At 45.4% G+C, this 18,905-nt stretch overlaps 1 protein-coding gene across 3 annotated transcripts in view; it reads left to right on the top strand.

Moving 5' to 3' along the window:
* Positions 1-18,521, top strand: part of CCAR2 (cell cycle and apoptosis regulator 2) — a 34,244-nt gene extending 15,723 nt beyond the window's left edge. For all 3 annotated transcript variants that reach the window (XM_014064352.2, XM_087706124.1, XM_087706125.1), the window contains exons 12-21: positions 2,511-2,685; positions 4,943-5,206; positions 6,919-7,149; positions 7,349-7,529; positions 8,674-8,753; positions 10,251-10,397; positions 10,531-10,642; positions 11,955-12,140; positions 13,826-14,031; positions 17,258-18,521. In XM_014064352.2, coding sequence (XP_013919827.2) covers positions 2,511-2,685; positions 4,943-5,206; positions 6,919-7,149; positions 7,349-7,529; positions 8,674-8,753; positions 10,251-10,397; positions 10,531-10,642; positions 11,955-12,140; positions 13,826-14,031; positions 17,258-17,311 — 1,636 coding nt within the window. In that variant the 3' untranslated portion in view covers positions 17,312-18,521. The remainder of the gene's footprint in view (positions 1-2,510; positions 2,686-4,942; positions 5,207-6,918; positions 7,150-7,348; positions 7,530-8,673; positions 8,754-10,250; positions 10,398-10,530; positions 10,643-11,954; positions 12,141-13,825; positions 14,032-17,257) is intronic.
* Positions 18,522-18,905: the final 384 nt, after the last annotated feature.

Raw genomic sequence — 18,905 nt, 5'->3', positions numbered from 1 at the left:
TTGGAGGATAATTTTACCTCTAAGATTAGTGGGTCAAATTAATGTATATTGCGATTGCCTGAAACAAATTACATTAACTAAATAAATTAAATAACATTTTCTATTAGAAAATAAGATCAGCAGGAATCTGTCAAAAGAGGTGGGGTCTAGGAAACAGACGTGCAAGCTGTACAGCAGACTTACTGAAATCTTTTTCTAGAAATTTTGTTGAATTATAATATTTAATTGGTGTAAGGGGCTGTAGGAAAATAAATGGAGTTATACTATTATGGTAGTTGTGTTTACCTTGTGTTATTTTGATTGAAATAAATCAGAACCTGCTTTCCACCCTGCACTGCCTGCTTCTTGGAGTGTAGCATGTGGCCCAAAGGGGGGTGAAAAGACCTTTGATTTGTACAAAATTGGGGATCCCCTTGGAATAAACCAAATACTCTGTTTTTTAAGTTTAAGTTTGTCTTTGCCTTTCTGTGAGCCAAAGATATAATTCATTTTTTCAACCTGCCATTTATTTCTATGTTGGCTATTTTCACTTCCTCTTCACGTTCTCCCTTGGAGGAACCATCACTAGAGAAAGCTCCATTGCCAAGAGAAAAGGGTACGGGTACCAGTATGAGTTGATATTTTCTGACAATGCCTAGGCACAAGATTTTGGTTGGTTTTGTGTCCCTGTGGGCTTTTCAGAGAAGCCTCCTCATACTTCCCTGTTAATCAAGGACCCTGAGCTTCTGGTTTTCTGGAGGCCTTGCACATGCTTTTGTGCATGAGGTCTTAGGAGCCAGAGAAGACTTCACATGCTCTTACCTTCACCCAATCAGCAATGAGAAAAAAATGCCAGAACTTGGAGTGCATTGGTTTAGTTGGAAGGAGTATGGTTATATATAGCTTCCTTGTGCTAGATAACCATGGCAACCAAACTTATTTTGTGTAAATCAGGCTGCACATGTGACTTTGTTGGGGAAGCATCAGACCTCAGAAGAAAAGAATTGGGGGGCCCATGAATCATTGCCACATGTGGCATTCAGTCTAGATTGGGAGGTTGTCATTTCTACGAAATCCATGTGCTCTGTTCTGTAGTAGAGTCTATTTTCTGAAGTTAATTCTATCTGGGCAGAAGTCCAGTCATAAGAAAGGTATAACAGAAGGTATGAATGAAGATCCTACAAGGGCTAGATTAGGGCAGGAATTGTAGGCAGTTAATTTTTGTATTTTTGCGTATTTAGTTCTGGGGTAAGGCTTGATGGCAGATTGGTTTGGGGCTGGAACTTTGATTTTAATTATTGTCATCTTGGCCAAATAAGTAATGTCCCCCACCCCCCAAATTGTTGAGTCTCATTGAGGTAGATTGTACAGCAAAGTATTGTTCCATGTTTACCTAAAGCAGGTGTGTCAACCTGTGGCCCATGAACACATGTGGCCCTTGATGGTTAGTAAAGTGGCCCCACAAGATTGTATAAAAGATAACAATAAAGGAAGTTGGTTGCTTAGGTACATTAAAGGCTAAAACATAAGATGAACAGTTGCAGGAAGTAAGGATGGCTAGTCTAGTGAAGAGAAGGACCAGGGGAGACATGATAGCAGTCTTCCAATATTTGAAGGGCTGTCACAGAGAGGAGGGGTGAAGCTATTTTCCAAGGGACCCCAAGGCCAGACAAGGAATAATGGATGGAAAGTAATCAAGGAGAGATTCAACCTGGAAATGAGAAATTTTCTGATAGTAAGAACAATCAACCAACAGAACAGAAGCTGCCTTTGGAAGTTGTGGTAGATTTATCTCTGGATGCTTTCAAGAAGAGACTGGACTGAGTTGCCATAGGTTCCCCCCCCCCCAGCTCTAACGTATCAGTACTTCCAACCTATCTTCCTTGGCCCAAATGGTTTCTGTTAAGGAAGCTGATTCTTCTTCCGCTGTTTTGGGCCAAGAGAAGAACGTTTAGTGTCCCAGTGGCTTTTCTTTTAGCAGTAAGAAAGAGCAAACCCCAAGCAAGGAGAAGCATCCAAGACTTCTTGGGCATATTATTAGCTAGTAAAGTCAGGGAGGATATGATAATCACCGTCTTCCAGTACTTGATGGGCTGCCACAGAGAAGAGGGGATTGACTTATTCTCCAGGGCATCAGAAGGCAGGACAAGAAGTAATAGGCAGAAGCTTGTTAGAGAGAGATGCAATCTAGAAGTAAGGAGAACATTTCTAACAGAACAATGAATTAATGGAATAATTTGCTTCCAGGGTTGTGGGTTCTCCATCATGGGAGGTTTTTAAAAAATAGACAGCCATTTGACTGGGCTGGTAGAAGTCTCTTTCCTTGTGGAGTGGGTTGGACTATGTGACCTCCGAGGTCCCTTCCAGCCGTATGATGCTATTCAACCACTGAAAGGCACTTTCAAGCACACAGCTCTGCATCCAGGCTGCGGTTAAACTCTGGCTAAGCTCCCATGGATGGGACTGACACCTTTTGGGGAATAATCATTTTTATGGTTTTATCTGAATTCTCTGCCCTTGATGTTTGTCAGGTACCGGTTGGCTGAGTTCAGATACCTGCGTGAGGGAAACCCATCTTACCAGGAGCAGACTGTGGTTTTCCTGCCAGATATTTGGAGCCTGATGCCCTCTCTTGAAGAGTGGGAGGCCTTATGCAAACAGAAAGCAGAAAAAGCTGCAGCACCTTCAGAAGTAAAAAGCGAGTCGGTAAGAATGGTTAATGGATTCGACCTGGATCTAAAGTTTCATTTGAGCAGGAAGGAATTGGGAGGGGGTCACTCTCAGATGAGGGGGAAAAGTGAAGAGAGTCTTAGTGCCTAATCCATTTCTTCCCATTCATACATGGACTTGTTGCAGGGTAAATAAAAATCAATAATTTTTTAAAAATAAAAAATAAAAAAAATAGATTTTTAAATTTTAAATTGGATTTTTTAAAATTCAAATTGGATTTTATTTTTATTTTTATCAAATTTATTTCAATAAAATGCCTTCAGAGTAAAAATCTATCCAAAGATAGTTTTCTGTTCTGACACCCCCCCCCCCCCATCCTATACCAAAGCACGCTGAGACAAAGATACTTCCAGGATTTATTGATACATAGACAGGCCCTTGGCAGCAATCCAGCACAGTCCAGGCCTTGGCAGCAATCTAGCCTAGTCCAGGCCTTGGCAGCAATCCAGCTTGCCAAGCTAGCCATGAAAGTTCTCCAACTTTAATGAATACGTTGACTCCTGCAAAAGGGCGGGTGCACAATCATTCCTTTTATAGTCTTGAGAGGAGCCTAATTACCACCGGCTGAGTGCAATTATCTCCTGTAACTGTGGAATTGTTCCTTACGCCTATTAGTTCTCCGGTGTCGTGCATCCAGGAACAACTCCCTTGGCTCCCCCGCACTGCTCCAATGCATGATATCACGATTAAACTCCCTTCTCTCCGCCCCACTGGTCCAAGGCTCAGGTGCCTCCTGGTGGCCAACCAGCCTCTCTGTGCCCTGCTCGGAGTCGGAACCCTGTCCAGGGTCCTCCACATCCTCCAGAGCCGACTCATAGGGCCCCTCGCTGTCGGAGTCTGGTGGCAGCTCCAACGGCTCCTGCTGGGCCACAACAGTTTTCTATTTAAGATACATTAATACTTTAATTTATACAGCATGAAATTGAGCTTAGTTATTTAGCATGAGGCTGTGCATTCTGCAATATTGATGTCAACAGCAGGTCAGAGGAGGAGCTGCTGCGGGATAGAGATGACAGCTGCTCTTTAAAAATCATGATTTAAATCGAGTTGATTTAAATCAAGCCTTTTTTACTAGTGATTTAAATAATGATTTAAATTGTGATTTAAATCAACTTGATTTAAATCAAATCCACTTCTTGTGTTTTATATCCTACCTCATTGAAATTTCCATGGATGGCATGTTTTGTGACATTCACTTTATTGTGACCTCCGTTAGTTTAAATGGACAGCTGTGATTTGATTGTTGGCCTTGCCTTTAATTGAAATTAGACATTCTTGGCTCCTGAGAGCATACTTCTGCTTAACTAGATCAGGGATCTGCAAAGTCTGGCAACTTTAAGACCTGTAGATTGCAGCCGGCTGGGGAATTCGGGGAGTGGAAGCCCACAAGTCTTAAAGTTGCCAAGTTTGGAGACCCCGGAAATAGATTCAAGTCATACAACTTTTTGCTGAGGGTCAAAGTTGGCTTTTGAGCAGAACACCTTAAACGTGAGCCAGATCAGGGCCAAGAGGTCAATGGGAATCAAGTGAAAAACTAAATTTGATTTAATTTGTTCTCCTCTTCAAAAATTGCAATAGCTTGCTTCCTGAATTGCAGTCTGGTGGCCACTTTTGGAAGGATTTTGGCTGGAGTCCTTGGATCTTCAACTTATTCTATTTTTTGGAGTTTAAGATGCACCTTTTTCCCCCCAAAAAAGAGAGTGAAAATCTGGGTGTGTCTTATACACTGAATACAGCATTTTTGGCCTCCTAAAACCCCGCTTCCTTCACCAAAATGGCCATGCATAGCCTTTAGGAGGCTTCCAGAGTGCTGCTGGGGGCTGGAAAGGGCAGAAATGAGCGAAAAATGGGCCATTTTTTGCTTGTTTTTACCTCCTCCCCAGCCCACAGGAGTACTCTATAAGCCTCCTAAAGGCTATGCATGCCCCTTTTTTTTTGTGACAAAAATCGGGCCTATTTATGCAAAAAATGGGCCAATTTTTGCTCATTCCCCCCCCCTCCCCCAGTTCCCAGGAGCACTCTACAAGGCTCCTAAAGGCTATTCATGCCGTTTTTTGTTTTACAAAAAACACCTGTTTTTGCTAAAAACGGGCCATTTTGGGGAGGTCTGCAGAGTGCAAAAAAATTTTTTTTTAAATTTGCCTCTTCAAAATCTTGGTGCGTCTTATACTCTGGAAAATACGCTAGATATATCTCTGATGTTTTGCCCTCTAACGATGATGCTTTTAAACAGGTGGAAGAAACTGAACAGTCTTCTGAACCAGCTACGGAGCAAGAAATGGAGTCCTGTGAGCAGGAAATGGAGCCATCTGAACCGGTCCCCGAGCCGGCTCTGGAGACGTCGACTTCTGAACCAGAGACACCAGTTCCTCCACTGGAACCAGCCATAGTTGTTTACCCTCAGCTGGCACTGCAAAATGGGCAGCCCAGTTGCACCAACATCTCTCTTTACACTTTGCTTGAGTACAGAAGGCAGTGGGAGAAGCTCTCCTTTGAGGTAGGTTTGGTTCTCTCAGATGGAAGTATCAGGGTTCCAAATAGCATGCAAAATTAAATCAGTGTCCAAGGCAAAGAATTTCTCAAAGCTCCAATTTATTAAGAGAGCCATGTTGGCACAGCTGGGAAAACTTGAATCTGAAAGCTTCCCGGTTTTCCCCATCCAATTGAAAGTTCAAGATCTTCCCCCCATTACCACAAGTCCATCCCATGGTCCAATTGTCCACTGCCATGCTGGCAGTTTCCACCCATCCAGTTCTGGTCAGGTGCAGAGACAAAGGATGACCTTGACTTTCTAGAAAGAATTTTGTTATGGCTACATTGCATCTCACTCCTACAATCCCCCCTCTCATTTTCCCACAATAGAAAATGCAGAGTAGAATAATAGAAAGTGTGGCAGGCCAAAGATCCAAAAGAAAAGATGGCTGCAGATCTGACAGGAAGTTCTTGAGGGATGTGTGTGGCTGGCCCTCTTGTCTGGCTTGGCTCTGGCTGCTTAGATGCCCCCATGGGATTAGAACCAGCAGAATAGGATGCAATAGGATACAAATGAGGGGTGGGAAACCTTTGAAGATGGAAAGAGTGGAGGTGGAAAGTGGATTTTGTGAGGGTAGATCTGGTAGGGGCTGAGTATCAAAATGTTCATAATTTTTATAAATGCAGAAATGAACTAAACTGAAATAAATCCCATACTGAAGAAATGAACAGCCACATAGATGTTAAGGACAGAGAGTCCCTAACCATTATGCTGTTGTGCATCAACAACCCTTCCTCCTTAATATGAGGCTTCCAAGTAACATACCTGTAGCAATTAAAACTCTGAGGCAGGTAAATTCCTCAAAGAATAAGTTTATTAGATGTGTCATATTGGCATAGGCTGGTGAAAATCAGCTCCGAGTATCCCCGCAGTTTTCACCCAATTAAAAGTAAAAGTTTTCCCACTTTCTCAAAACAATTGGTCTCGTGGTCCAATTGCTAGGTGACTCCAGTCCCCTCCTTCTGAGCACCTGCAGGAACGTCCTTGGTTCCCAAGAAAAAGTATTTTGTTTTGACGCCCCAACTATCTCTATCCCCCACCCCCCTTCCTGACCCTCTTCTCCAGTGTGTCAACGCTGAAGTCTCCAAATGGCCTCAGTTAGGCCAACCTCAGGGTTGACACTTAGCACCGGAGCATATTCCAGTGGATTGAGCTTCCCAGTGCTGTCTCTGCCAGTGCCGATGTCCCTCCAGCCTGCTCAACACCTTCTCTCCTCGTTCTTCGCAGCCTCTTTTGCCAGCATCCTATCAGAGCGTATCTCCTGATTTCCATCTGTTGAATCCCCAATCTGTTAAATCAGGTGTACACCGTATAGATCAGGGGTCGGCAACTTTAAACACTAAAAGAGCCACAAAGGTCCTAACCAGAAGCCCCCCTTCCCCACCCTCCCATTCAATTCTGGAGCTGACTGGAAGTCCGGTTCCCACACCATAGAGTCTCTTCCTAGCGTGGCATCCTTTTTTCTCTACCTGTCCTAACTGAAAGCCCTATCAATTGTGGAGCCAACCGGCAACAGGGAGCTGCAGCATAGGGATAAAAGAGCCACATGTGGCTCCGAAATCGCAGGTTGCTGACCCCTAGACATACGGACACTTAACATTTTCATAGTTTAGGCCACAAGATCTTTCCCAGCTTCTTGCTCTCTGATCTCTCTTGCTCCTTCTTTCCCCCCTGAGGTGGCAGTGGTGGCAGAGACTTTCCAGGAGATGCTTCAGCGGGATTTTGGCTACAAGCTTTATAAAGCGCTGCTGGCCCTGCCGGAAAAGGAGGAGCCGCCGGAGGCCAAACATCCTGATTCAGAAAAAGTGCCGAAATTGGAAAAGGAAGCCGAGAACGAAGTGAAGGAGGAACCTCAGGAGAAACCTGTAGCAGAAGATGCGCCAGATAGTAACCAGAAGGAAGTTCAAGTATGTCTATGCAACTCTTCAGGCCTTACAGTACAATCGGGTGGCCCCTTCATGTTTGGCCAGTTACATCCCCTCCTCATCTTTCTTAACATTGCACGGTTTCCATTTTCTTCCGATTGCGAAGGATAATAGGTGGGGTTCTTTTTTTTGGGGGGGGGGGGGGTATAAGGCACTGATGTTGTCTTTTTTATTTGTGCAGAAAGAGGGGAGTGGGGAGGCTGAGAAGAAGCCTCCGAATCAAGATGGGGCCAATGCAACCAAGGAGGAGAAGGTGAGTGGGAATGTCAAAGCCGAAGCGAAGGATTCCACTGATGACCTCTGTGAGCTCAGCATGGAAGATGACCTCTTGCTGCTAAGAGAGGACGAAGAGGAGGATTTTGGTAAGTAGTCTGGGAAATGTAACACGGTTCGGTTGAATTTTGCCTACGTGGTGGGGACTCATATTATTGTGTTTCTCCAAAAATACGGCCTACCTTGAAAGTAAGCCCTAGCTTGATTTGTACATGTGCACCCAATATAAATCCCACCCCCAAAATAAGTCCTAGACCCTACCCGCAAGGCACACGGGTAAAAATTAAGCTAGGATGGGGGTGGAGCTGCCCTACTACTTACTTCGGACAGTTGCTGCCAGGCCCCGACACCTGCCTTTCCTTGCTGGCCCACTTCTTCTGCAGCTGCTTGCGCGAGTCACCTCGGCTTCTATTTGCTGTCAGAGAGCTTCAGGAAAGGCCTTTGCAGCCGATAACAGAACTCCGGATTGAGGGCAGAGTGGGGCTGTTGCTGCCACCATGAGATGAGGAAGAAAATAAGACCTGGTGCCTTTTTTGGTGGCAATATATATATATATATATATATAGACCAGGTCTTATTTTCAGGGGAACACAGTAGCTGCAGAGAATTGCCCTTATCACTTCCCTTAGTTGTAGACAAGATGAAAGTCCCTTGGCTTTTCTCTGTGGGGAAATCAGGATTCCCAAGTTCCTTTTGGCGTCCCTGGTCTGTGTTCAGCTACGTCAGGGCTGTTTTCAGACTGATGGTTTGGGGCATTGGAAGGCATTTCTTGCGCTCTCAGGATCTTCTGGTAAAGACACTGAATAGATCCACTCAGTGTCAGCGTTCTGAGTAATGCGCACATTGAAAGTATAACTCCGAGGCAGGTAGATCCCTCAAAGAACATGTTTATTGGATACATCATATCGGCACAGCCGGTGAAAACCAACTCTTAACAGTTCCCGTGGTTTCACCTAATTAAGAGCGAAAAAACCCCTCACCGGTCACATTGTCCAATTAGGATGGATGGCAGACATCCTTTGGCTCCTCCTTCAACAACCACCTATTGCAATGACCTTGGTTCCAACAGAAAAACTTTTTGTTTTGACTGTTAGCCAGGCTATCTACTTCCCCCCTCCCTTTCCCCTCTCAGGCTTCGTGGCAACTAGGAGGCAGCACAAGATGGCTTCAGTCAGGTACGCTTCAGAGTTGACAAGTCAGCTTCTGAAGCAGGTCATGTTGCCTTATCCACAGGTGTCAAGTTGGAAGACGCCGAAGTGAGATCCGTTGCATCCAACCAGTCTGAAATCGAGATTTCCTCCCTTCCTGATATGGTTAGTAGACAGCTCGTCTTAAATATTTGGTTTGCTTGTTTACGTCTGAATGTTCTTAATGGATGTATCCTGCTTTAATTAGCCGTCTTGGGAAGACAAGATTGGGGTATAACCCACAGTACGTTTTTCTGGAAACGTTGCTGGCTTTGTAACATACCAATTCTGGCGCTGGAGACTTCATTCCAAAACCATCTTTAGCAGGAAAATTTGCATGAATTTATATAGAATGTAGATGGTGGCAAAATTGTTTTCTCAGAAATTGGATTTTTTTTTTCATCTTAAGCTAGGTAATTGAGGGAAAGCTCCAGTGGACTGAGTTGTGTAAACCCCCCAAATTCTGGAATCTGAAAAAAATTACCATATTGTTTTGGAGTATAAGACATACTTCCCCCCCCCAAAAGAGGGTGAAAACTTGGGTGCATCTTATACACTGATATGTAGTCCCATCCACCCACCGGCGCCCATCCTTTGGCCTCTGCCTCCCAGCAATTTACCTCCTTGCAGCAAACGGAGTAAATGGGGCTTGCAATAGGCTATGGCAATCCCTGCAGCCTGAAACAGCTGATCATCTGCCTGTGCTTAAACTGAAATTGAAAGTGAAACTTGCTTTTTGCTGCAAGGAGGCAAATTGCTGGGAGGCAGAGGCAGGTGTTTTTTTCTTGTGCTAATCGGGCTGTTTACTGTTTGTTGCGAGGAGTAAGTCAATAACTGTAAATGCCTAGAGAATGCTCAATTTATTAGACTTATTTTTTAAAGACTGCTTTATTATTGTTCTAGACAACTCAACAAAATGAAGAAATTTTAAAATAAATGCTTGACCCGAAGAGGCCCAGTGCTATTGTATCTTCTTTTAAATAGCAGAGAATAATCTATACTTCCAGAAAACCACATCAATTTTAACAGCAGTTTGGTAGATCGTATCTCAACAGGTCCAAGGTTGACTCAGCCTTCCATCCTCTCGATAAAATCAGGATCCAGATTGTTGGGGGAAAGAGGCTGACTCTAAACTCTTTAGAGAGGGCTGTAAAGCACTGGGAAGTGGTATATAAGTCTAAGTGCTATTGCTATTCCTCCCTCCCTCTTTCCTTCTTTCCTTCTTTCCTTCTTTCCTTCTTTCCTTCCTTCCTTCCTTCCTTCCTTCCTTCCTTTCCTTTCCTTTCCTTTCTTCCTGTTATTCCCTTTCTTCTTCTCCTTCCTGGTGCCGCAGTGTTTAGAATGCAGCATTGCAGGCTAACTCTGCCCACTGCCAGGAGTTCGATTCTGTTCGGCTCAAGGTTAACTCAGCCTTCCATCCTTCCAAGGTCGGTAAAATGAGGAGCCAAATTGTTGGGGGCAAGAGGCTGACTTTGTAAACCGCTTAGAGAGGGCTGTGAAGTACTGTGAAGCGGTATATAAGTCTAAGTGCTATTGCTATCTCTGGACCAGTGAAATGGAGCACAGAGTGAGACTGTCCCCCTTTCCTCCCCCCTCCCTCTTCTTTTTATATGCCATGCTTAGCCCAGAGAGCTGGACCCAAGTACTGTGTTGCCCTTGGATGCCCTTCTTGCCTTCATTTACTTCGACTTGAATTTCTGTGGCTACCTGCATAGGAAGGATATGGACAAGATCCTGCTCACCTTGGGACTGCACCTCTGCAAAGAGCAGGTGAGCCTCGGCTGGGTTCTGTCAGCGATTGGTGGAACGAGTCAGCCTCTGCCCTCTGGACCGTGGGCACAGGGGCTTTCTTGACCGCATTTCCCCAGGGCAACTTCTAAGGGGCTGTCTCATCTGCTGGTAGGTGAAGCGCTTGGTGAACAGGGTTGTGACGCAGTTTGTGTGCCGTTACCGCAGCCTGCGTTACAGCCGGCAGGAAGGTACAGAGGCCGGCCTCGGAGAGGAAGAGCTATCAGGTGAGTTGCAGGTACGGGGTGGGACGTGACTCTACGGGGCATTAGGGATGGGATGCCACTGTACCTTGCTTTTTAAGTGATGCTGGTTCCAATTCAGGAATCGGTTTTATTGAGCCCTCTGTGTGCCAGGAGGAGGTCTGGATTGGGGGAGAGGGGGTCTTTACATTTTTGTCTCCTCCCAACAAAATACAGGCAGTCCTTAACTTACAACAATTCATTTAGTGACCGAAGTTACAACAGGCACTCCAAAAAGTGACTTACAACCGTTTTTCACACTCACGGCCATCGCAGCATCCCCACAGTCACACGATCAAAATTCAAACGCTTGGCCACCGACTCATATTTATGAGGGTCGCAGTGTTCCGGGGGTCATGTGAGATTCCCCCTTTGCGACTTTCTGATGAGCCACATCAATGGGGGAAGCCCGATTCACTCAACAACGGGGACAACAAAAGTTGTAACTCGGGGCAGAATTCATTGGCTTGCTTAGCAAGGAAATTTTTTGGGCCCAGTTATGGTCGTAAGCCAAGGACTTAACTGTGTTCCAGGTATGTGAGGATTTCCTTCCCAATATCTCCTTCCATTGAAATGTGGCTCACTATTGGAAAGCAGAATTCTTTGTCAGGCTGGGTCAGTTGGTGTTCTGACCGAGGCTTCCCAAGAGCATGAAGCAAACTCCTGGTCCCAACAAAAACCCCTTTTATTAATTGATTGTGAATTCTGCTCATTCACATCCAGCAAAATCAAAGGAGGATTTGCAGTCACAGACTTTATCTGGCTTGGAGAGCTGCCAGGCCCATATCTGCAAAACTTGGCAAGGAGTCTCGGAGAGTCACAAACCAATTAAACGAAGTAATTGTCTCCTGCAAACTCCACTCCCCTTTCGCTCCTCTTTTATTTCCTCTGGGAAGGACCATTCATCGTCTACCTGTGGTCTAACTCCCAAGTCGACCCCTATTCTTTAGCTGTTCCCTTCGTCTGGCAACTCTGCGCATGCGCACACACGGAACAGGCTCCAGCTGTTCTTCTGCCTCAGTGATGTCTGACTCTGAAGGCAGCTGATAACTGGCATACGGCTCTGGCCCCCTCTCTGCCTCTGACACAGAGCCTTCTCCAGACTCCAGGACTGGCCCATGTCTGCTGCCAGCTCCTCTGGTGGGCCACAACAGTTGGCAAGGAAGAGAATGACGCTTCAGACCAGCAGGAATGGCAGCAATGAATTCATATGCTTTTTTGCTCCTTTTTCTCCCCATTCCCCAAATCAAGGTGTCCTTGATTGTTAAGCAAGATAAATACTACTTCCTTCTTGCAGGCAACCTCCATTTCTTGCGCTCATCGGTTCCTTTGACTAAATCTACCCGAGAGACTCAGTCTACCAATTTGATCCCATACAATGGAGCTGTCCTTAATGTCAGCAAACTCCTGGAAAAAGCCGAGCAGACAGAAAACAGCCGACTCTACCTGGAAAATAAAATCCATACCCTGGAGCTAAAATTGGGTGAGTGCTGCAGGGGGAGGGTCTATAGATTTAATTCATCTACAACCAGCCATCCTGATTCCTGGCAGTTCACCTTGATTGCCATCTGTACCAATGTGGAACTGCTTCATTTGATAAATTCTATGTTCTGGGTTAACCAGATTTGGGCTTCTAATGTCTGGGTGACCAGTGAATGGCAGCAAAGTGATGTGCTTTAAAGTATTTGCTGCCCCCCAGTGGTCATGTGGAATTTTGCAGTCTTAATTCTGATTACTCTTGTTATCTAGGACAGTGGTCTCCAACCTTGGCAACCTTAAGACCTGTGGACTTCAACTCCCAGAGTTCCTCAGCCAGCAAAGCTGGCTGAGGAACTCTGGGAGTTGAAGTCCACAGGTCTTAAAGTTGCCAAGGTTGGAGACCACTGATCTAGGAAAGCAGGATTCCAGCCCAAAATGTTGTATTTATTGGGCTTAATCTTGATTGCATGCAAGGGGTACCAAACATTACGTACCCTTTGTAGAATTGAATGGCTTCTTGAGCAAGAACTGAATTGCCATTCTGGGCTGCGAATGTGGAATGAAAAGTTGTTGTTAGTTGCGAAGTCGTGTCCGACCCTTTGTGACCCCATGGATCCTCTCGAGTCCATTTAAGCTTCACGCCGACTGCTTCTGTGACTCCATCTAGCCACCACCACCTCTGTCGTCCCCTACTTCTTTTGCTCTCCATTGTTCCCAGCATGAGGCTCTTCTCCAGGGAGTCCTTCCTTCTCATCAGGTGGCCAAAGGATTTGAGTTTCCTCTTCCGGATCTGGCCTTCTAAAGAGAAATCAGGGTTGATCTCCTCTAGGACTGACCGGTTGGATCTCCTTGCAGTCCACAGGACTTGCAGGAGTCTTTTCCAGCACCACAGTTCAAAGGCCTCCATTCTTTGGCACTCAGCCTTCCTTATGGTTCAACTTTCACAGCCATCGATTGCAACTGGGAAAACCATAGCCTTGACCTGGTGATATGTCTGCTTTTTAGCATGCTGTCTAGATTTGCCATCACTTTCCTCCCCAGGAGCAAGCCTCTTTTAATTTCTTGGCTACAGTCCCCATCTGGGGTGAGCTTGGAGCCCAGGAAAATAAAATCTGTCCCTACCTCCATTTCTTCCCCATTTTGTTGCCAGAATTGGGAAGGCTGGATGCCATGAGATTAGTTTTCTGAATGTTGAGTTTCAAGCCAAGTTTTGTATTCTCCATGAAAAGTAATGGAACTCCTTTACGGGAACTGAGACGAATTCAAAGCAGGCTCTTATACTTCTACCTGCATAAACATCCAGAAAATGGAGATGTAATTATTTATGTAGAAAATTTATGTAGCCACTTACTCGCTCACAGCAACTCTAGGTGGCTTACAAACAAAGGGATGGAAGCATAAAGAAGGTGGCAGACAACAGACAGGCCCATGCATTTAAAATACCCTCCAGAGGTTTAGAAAATGTATCTGTAACAATTGTAAAAGTCAAAGGTTCCCACCCTGGAATCTGCTCCCTGCAGATTCCATAATTACCATAATTACAGATTACTGTAATTGGTCCTTATATAAATAGGTTCCCCTCCAGTGAGATACTGGCAATTTTGGCTCTCCCTTGTTCTGACTAGGAGCTTACACTTCTCTCTGTTAACTTTCTGCTCGGAAAACAATTCCAATCGACTGCCCGCGTAGAAGAGTCCCAGCTACGCTTCTTATCCACGGAGGCATCCAACAAGGCTTTGACGCTGGAAGTGCAAGATTTACAGAAGCGCCTGACTGAGATGGAGGAGCAGTCAAAAGTATCTGAAAAGCAAAAATCCCTTTTTCAAAGGCTGCTGCAGGAGAATAAAAAGCGTCTGGTTCCTTTGCAACTGGAAATCCAGAAGATAATTGAGAAGGTAGGCTGACAATCGAACCCAATGGGGCTTTTGTAGTAAACTAGCCGGTAACCTGGCATTGCCCGGGTATTTATTTATAGGGTGAAAATGTCTGGACCAAACGTAATTTCTAATGTTGGGTTTCCCCCCCTTACTATAGAGAGAGCCCCCTTGTGGAGTACGGTGAAGCTGTTACCATTGAAACTCCACTGTGCTGTACAGAAGCCATTTTATAGCAGTACAGTAGAAGCCATTTGAAGGCACAACAGGCTGTATCTTAACAGAACACGCACCCTGAAGGGTGTTAGGGGTGTCTTACCCCCACAGTATTTGTTTCCAGAGAGCAAGTCATCTGTGTACCAAGTTTGGATGAAATTGCTTGAGGCTTTCCAGAGTTATGCTGCAACACACACACAGCCATTTTTATATATTTATACAGTAGAAGATGTGGAGTGTTGATCTTCAAGCAGTTATGGCTTGATAGATCTAGAACTGGACATCTGCTCAGAAACTCCTAGGCTGTGTGGGCAGCTGTGCAGCACTTAGTAGAGAGTGGGAGAACTCTCATCCCTTTGGAAGGACACCTTGATCTCCTAAGAGAATTGTGCTTCCAGATCATGTGTGTGTTTATTCAGAAGTCAATTCCATTGACTTCAGTGTGCTTAGGACAACAGGCAATACAACTGCTATGGCCTCTTTGGATTTTTTTTCCATGTTGGTCAGTGGCATTGCTATTTCTACCTCAGTCCCAGATGACCTCCTTAAAAAAAGAGAGAAAATCAGGTATTTGTGAGCCCGCATTCATCAGGGAACGCCATGAAGAGCTGGATGCTTTTAAGGCACCCCACTAACTCTGCTTGACTTTGTCCCAATATTGGATGATACTTTAAAATAGTTCATATATGCTGGTCTGTAAAAGTGAAATGATGTTTTATTTGGTCCCGAATATGTTAAATGTTGCTATCAGTACAAGTTTCTCCCATTTTGGGGAAGCAGGTGGGTCTTTTTCTTTGTGGTGTTTTGGAGAAAAATTACATTGCTACTGGTACAAAATAAATGTGACCCAAAAGAATGAAAATTGGTGTTGTTGCTTCCCCAAACGTTTGTAGCTTCCCACAATGTTCCCTGCAGTGTCCATTTAAAAAAAAATTTCGGGCTGGTAAAGGTTTCCCTGCACATGAGTGCTAGTCATTCCCGACTCTAGGGGGTGGTGCTCATCTCCGTTTCAAAGCTGAAGAGCCAGCGCTGTCCGAAGACATCTCTATGGTCATGTGGCTGGCATGACTCAATGCCGAAGGCACACAGAACACTCTTTCCTTCCCACCGAAGGTGGTTCCTATTTTTCTACTTGCATTTTTACGTGCTTTTGAACTGCTAGGTTGGTAGAAGCTGGGACAAGTAACCGGAGCTCATTCTGTTACGTGGTGCTAGGGAGTCGAACCACCAAACAGCCCTTTCTGATCGACAAGCTGAGCGTCTTAGCCTATTCTGGGCTGGTAGGCAAGCCTATATAGAAGACTGAATTGAAGCAGTTAACTTCTTTTGGTGTCTATCCACGGAGGTGTTTGGGGGAGACCTTGGCACCAAAGGACAACAAATGGGGGACCAGGATTTTAGCATGCTGCCCCCCCCCTCCCCGGTGTTTTCTCCCCTCTGCGCACCTTTTTTCCCAAGAGCAAATTTGCACCTGTAGAGAAGTCATGAAGTTTTTCACACTGCAGCCGAAAAAAATCAACTATGAGCTTGATCTGTTTTCAACATAGCAGTTGTATTACCTGTTGTCCTAAGCACACTGAAGTCAATGGAATTGACTTCTGAACAAATACACACACACGATCTGGAAGCACAATTCTCTTAGGAGCTCAAGGTGTCCTTCCAAAGGGATGAGAGTTCTCCCACTCTCTACTAAGTGCTGCACAGCTGTCCACACAGCCTAGGAGTTTCTGAGCAGATGTCCAGTTTTCAACATATCCCCTCGCAAAGAGTGATGAAAAAGATGAAAATCCTTTGTCCAGGCATTTGGGAGCGGGAACTTTTCAGTTACCTACTTTCTCCAGTTGTGCCTGAAATAACGTTGCATCCTTGAGACTGCTTGGAACATACAGTTCATCAGTTTGGACTCTGCACCAAACGAAGGTTTTGACAGTTTAGTGTGTCTAGAATTGAGACACAATAATCAGGATTCTGGTTAAGCAAAGCATGGCAATGAGCTCCGTGAATTCAGATGAAGGTATTTATAGTAGCTTAAAGCAAAGTGATTGGGTTAGAATGTAGAATAAAAGAATTGGAACGGATCTTTTGAGGTCTTCTAGTCCAGGGGTCTCCAACCTTGGCAACTTTAAGATTTATGGACTTCAACTCCCAGAGCTCAGAATTCTGGAAGTTGAAGTCCACAAGTCTTAAAGTTGCCACAATTGGAGTCTCCTGTTCTATGCCAACCTCTTACACCATTCTGGACAAATGGGTTGTCCAGTCTCTTCTTGAAGATTTCCAATGATGGAGCATCTGTAACTTCTGAAGGCGGGCCATTGCTCTGATTGTTCAGGAAATATGCCAGTCAGGTTGACTGTCATGTTGTAGCTCAAGGGGGTCTCCAACCTTGGCAACTTGAAGCCTGGCAGACTTCAACTCCCAAAATTCCCCAGCCAGGCTTAAAGTTGCCAAAGTTGGGAGACCCCTGTTGTAAATCGTTAGCAATCTTTGCCTTAAGGTGGACTATATTTAATGCTGCATATTTTAACGATGGCAAGACTGGTTTTTGCACAAAAATGGAAAAATAAAGAGACTCCCTCGGAACAAGAAATAATAAATAAGATACAGACGTGTGCAGAAATGGACAGATGGACTCTAGAGCTCAAAGACGAGGGTGAGATGGAATAGCACGAAATCTGGGACAACGATGGTGAGAAATGGGGGGGAAAGGCCGGGACAGAAAAACACAGACGAGTTAAGAATCGGAAAATATGGTATTAAGAATGTGTGATAGGTATGAACTGGGTATTTATATGATTAGTAATTATACAAAAGAAAGGATTAATGGACAGGTAATCTGACTGACTACATACACCCATGTAATTGATATAAAATGTAATTGTTGTAAGGTCTAATCACTATGTGGAAATGTTTATGCCAGAAATGTTGCACTACGTCCAACATTTTTTAATGTTTATCTAATAAAAAACTTAAAAAAAACAACAATCTTTGCTCTACCTGTTCTCTCTTCCTATTTTCCCTTTGTCTCTTTCAGACCAACAACTGCTTAGAGAAGGAAGCCACGTCGCCCTCTGTTTCCAGCAACTGATGCTCCCTAGAGAAGGAAATCATCTTGGCAGGGGAGATCAGTACCACCTTTGGTTTGATATTTTGGGGGTGTGTGAGTAAAGCGGTTGTGGGGGGGTAGGTAAGCCTTTGAAACCATCAACTTTTTTGCTGCTCTGTGAAAGGCTACAGCAGCTGGTTTTCATCCTCGAACACCCCCTCCTCACCCCAGGCTTGGGGAGGGGAAAAGGGCCCCTAGTCCTGCATGACTAGGAGGCACCCTTCATCTGCTGGAAACCCCCCCTGCCCCTCCCCCACTTGTTTAAAGGAATACCCGTTAGAGCTAGGCATTTTGATGGTCAGAAGAAGCTACAGGGTAGGTATTTGGGGCTGTTGGCCAACAGCAAGTCTTGGACTGGGAACGTTAGCTCCGTACCGAGAGCCACACGAGTCCTGACTGCTCCAGAAGACCAGGCATCGCTAGCCTCTTTGTGCTGCTGCATGGAGATGTTTTTAAGCCCCTCTCTCTCCCCGTCCCCTCTACATCCAGCTTGAGGGGTGGCCTTCTGCCTGCCTTGGGCCGGCTGGTGCCTTGGGGGGGGGGGAGACGGCCTCCTGGCGGTCGGCAGGCTTTCATCCGCTAGCCCTAAGACCAGCAACTCTTCCTGCCTCTGCCTTTTCTGGGTCGCACGTTCAGGGTGGCTCGCGAGTTTTGCTCGGGTGCTGTGGCTTGAGCGTCAACATCGTACATACTTTGGGCCAGCATTTTAGCCATTTTAAGAAAAAAAACACGCCGTGAGTCCCTCCTCTTCCTCCTCCACTCCCTGTCATTTACTTGCTCCGGGACCCACTTGAGTTTTCATCACTAGCCTTCCGACAAAAGTGAAATTCCCTTTCAGCGGATCTTGAGTTTTGAGGATCTGGGATTTTTGGCAGCGAGAGGGGCCTGCGGTCCCTTAAACCTCCATTGGAAAGACATAGCACACAGCTGTGAGGGCTGGGCACAGCTGGAGGCCATGGGGTTCCCACGGTGTAGACTTTAGCAGAGTAACTGGTGGGCCTATGCAAAGCAGTGGCCGGGCTCAGGCCCCTCCCTCCAGTAGGTACTCGCTGCATTTGCCCTGGCCACCTGCTTCCCCACCCTCAGGTGGTCTGTCACTTCTGAATGTGTTGCTTTTAGTCTGTAAATGTGGTAACAACTTGTATTTAACTGGCCAAGTTACTTTTATAAAAGTCTCTTCCTCACTTGGAAATGGGCTCTGCCTCTTTTTTTTTTTTTTTTTTTTTTGCGTCCAGACACAGCTCTTGGGTGGCCTTTTGTTCCATGCACGCACACTGCTGGCATGCTGTTGCTCAAGGGGTCACTGGGTTAGAAATCCATTCCTACTTGCACACCATTTAGGAGCACCACTCGGTGATCCTGAGGACACAGAAAAACCTCCAAAGGGCCTCAATGACGCAAGGATGCAAATGACCAGTGTCTGCAAGGAATATAAATCCTTCCCTTCCCCACCCTCCTGTCAGAGCTGAAGGAGCTTCTTGGATGAGAAGTGAAACGTCTTCAAAAGAAAAAACCAGACAGTCCAGTTTCCTCCTGAAAAAGCACCTTTGGGACAACATTTGAGAATGTGATATGG

This window comes from Thamnophis sirtalis, unplaced genomic scaffold, assembly GCF_051295495.1.
Source record: "Thamnophis sirtalis isolate CommonGarterSnake01/CBP01778 unplaced genomic scaffold, rThaSir2_p1.2 scaffold_2, whole genome shotgun sequence".
Taxonomy (NCBI): Eukaryota; Metazoa; Chordata; class Lepidosauria; order Squamata; family Natricidae; genus Thamnophis; species Thamnophis sirtalis.
Note: the sequence above shows the minus strand (reverse complement) of the source record. Positions and strands in the feature narration are given on the sequence as shown.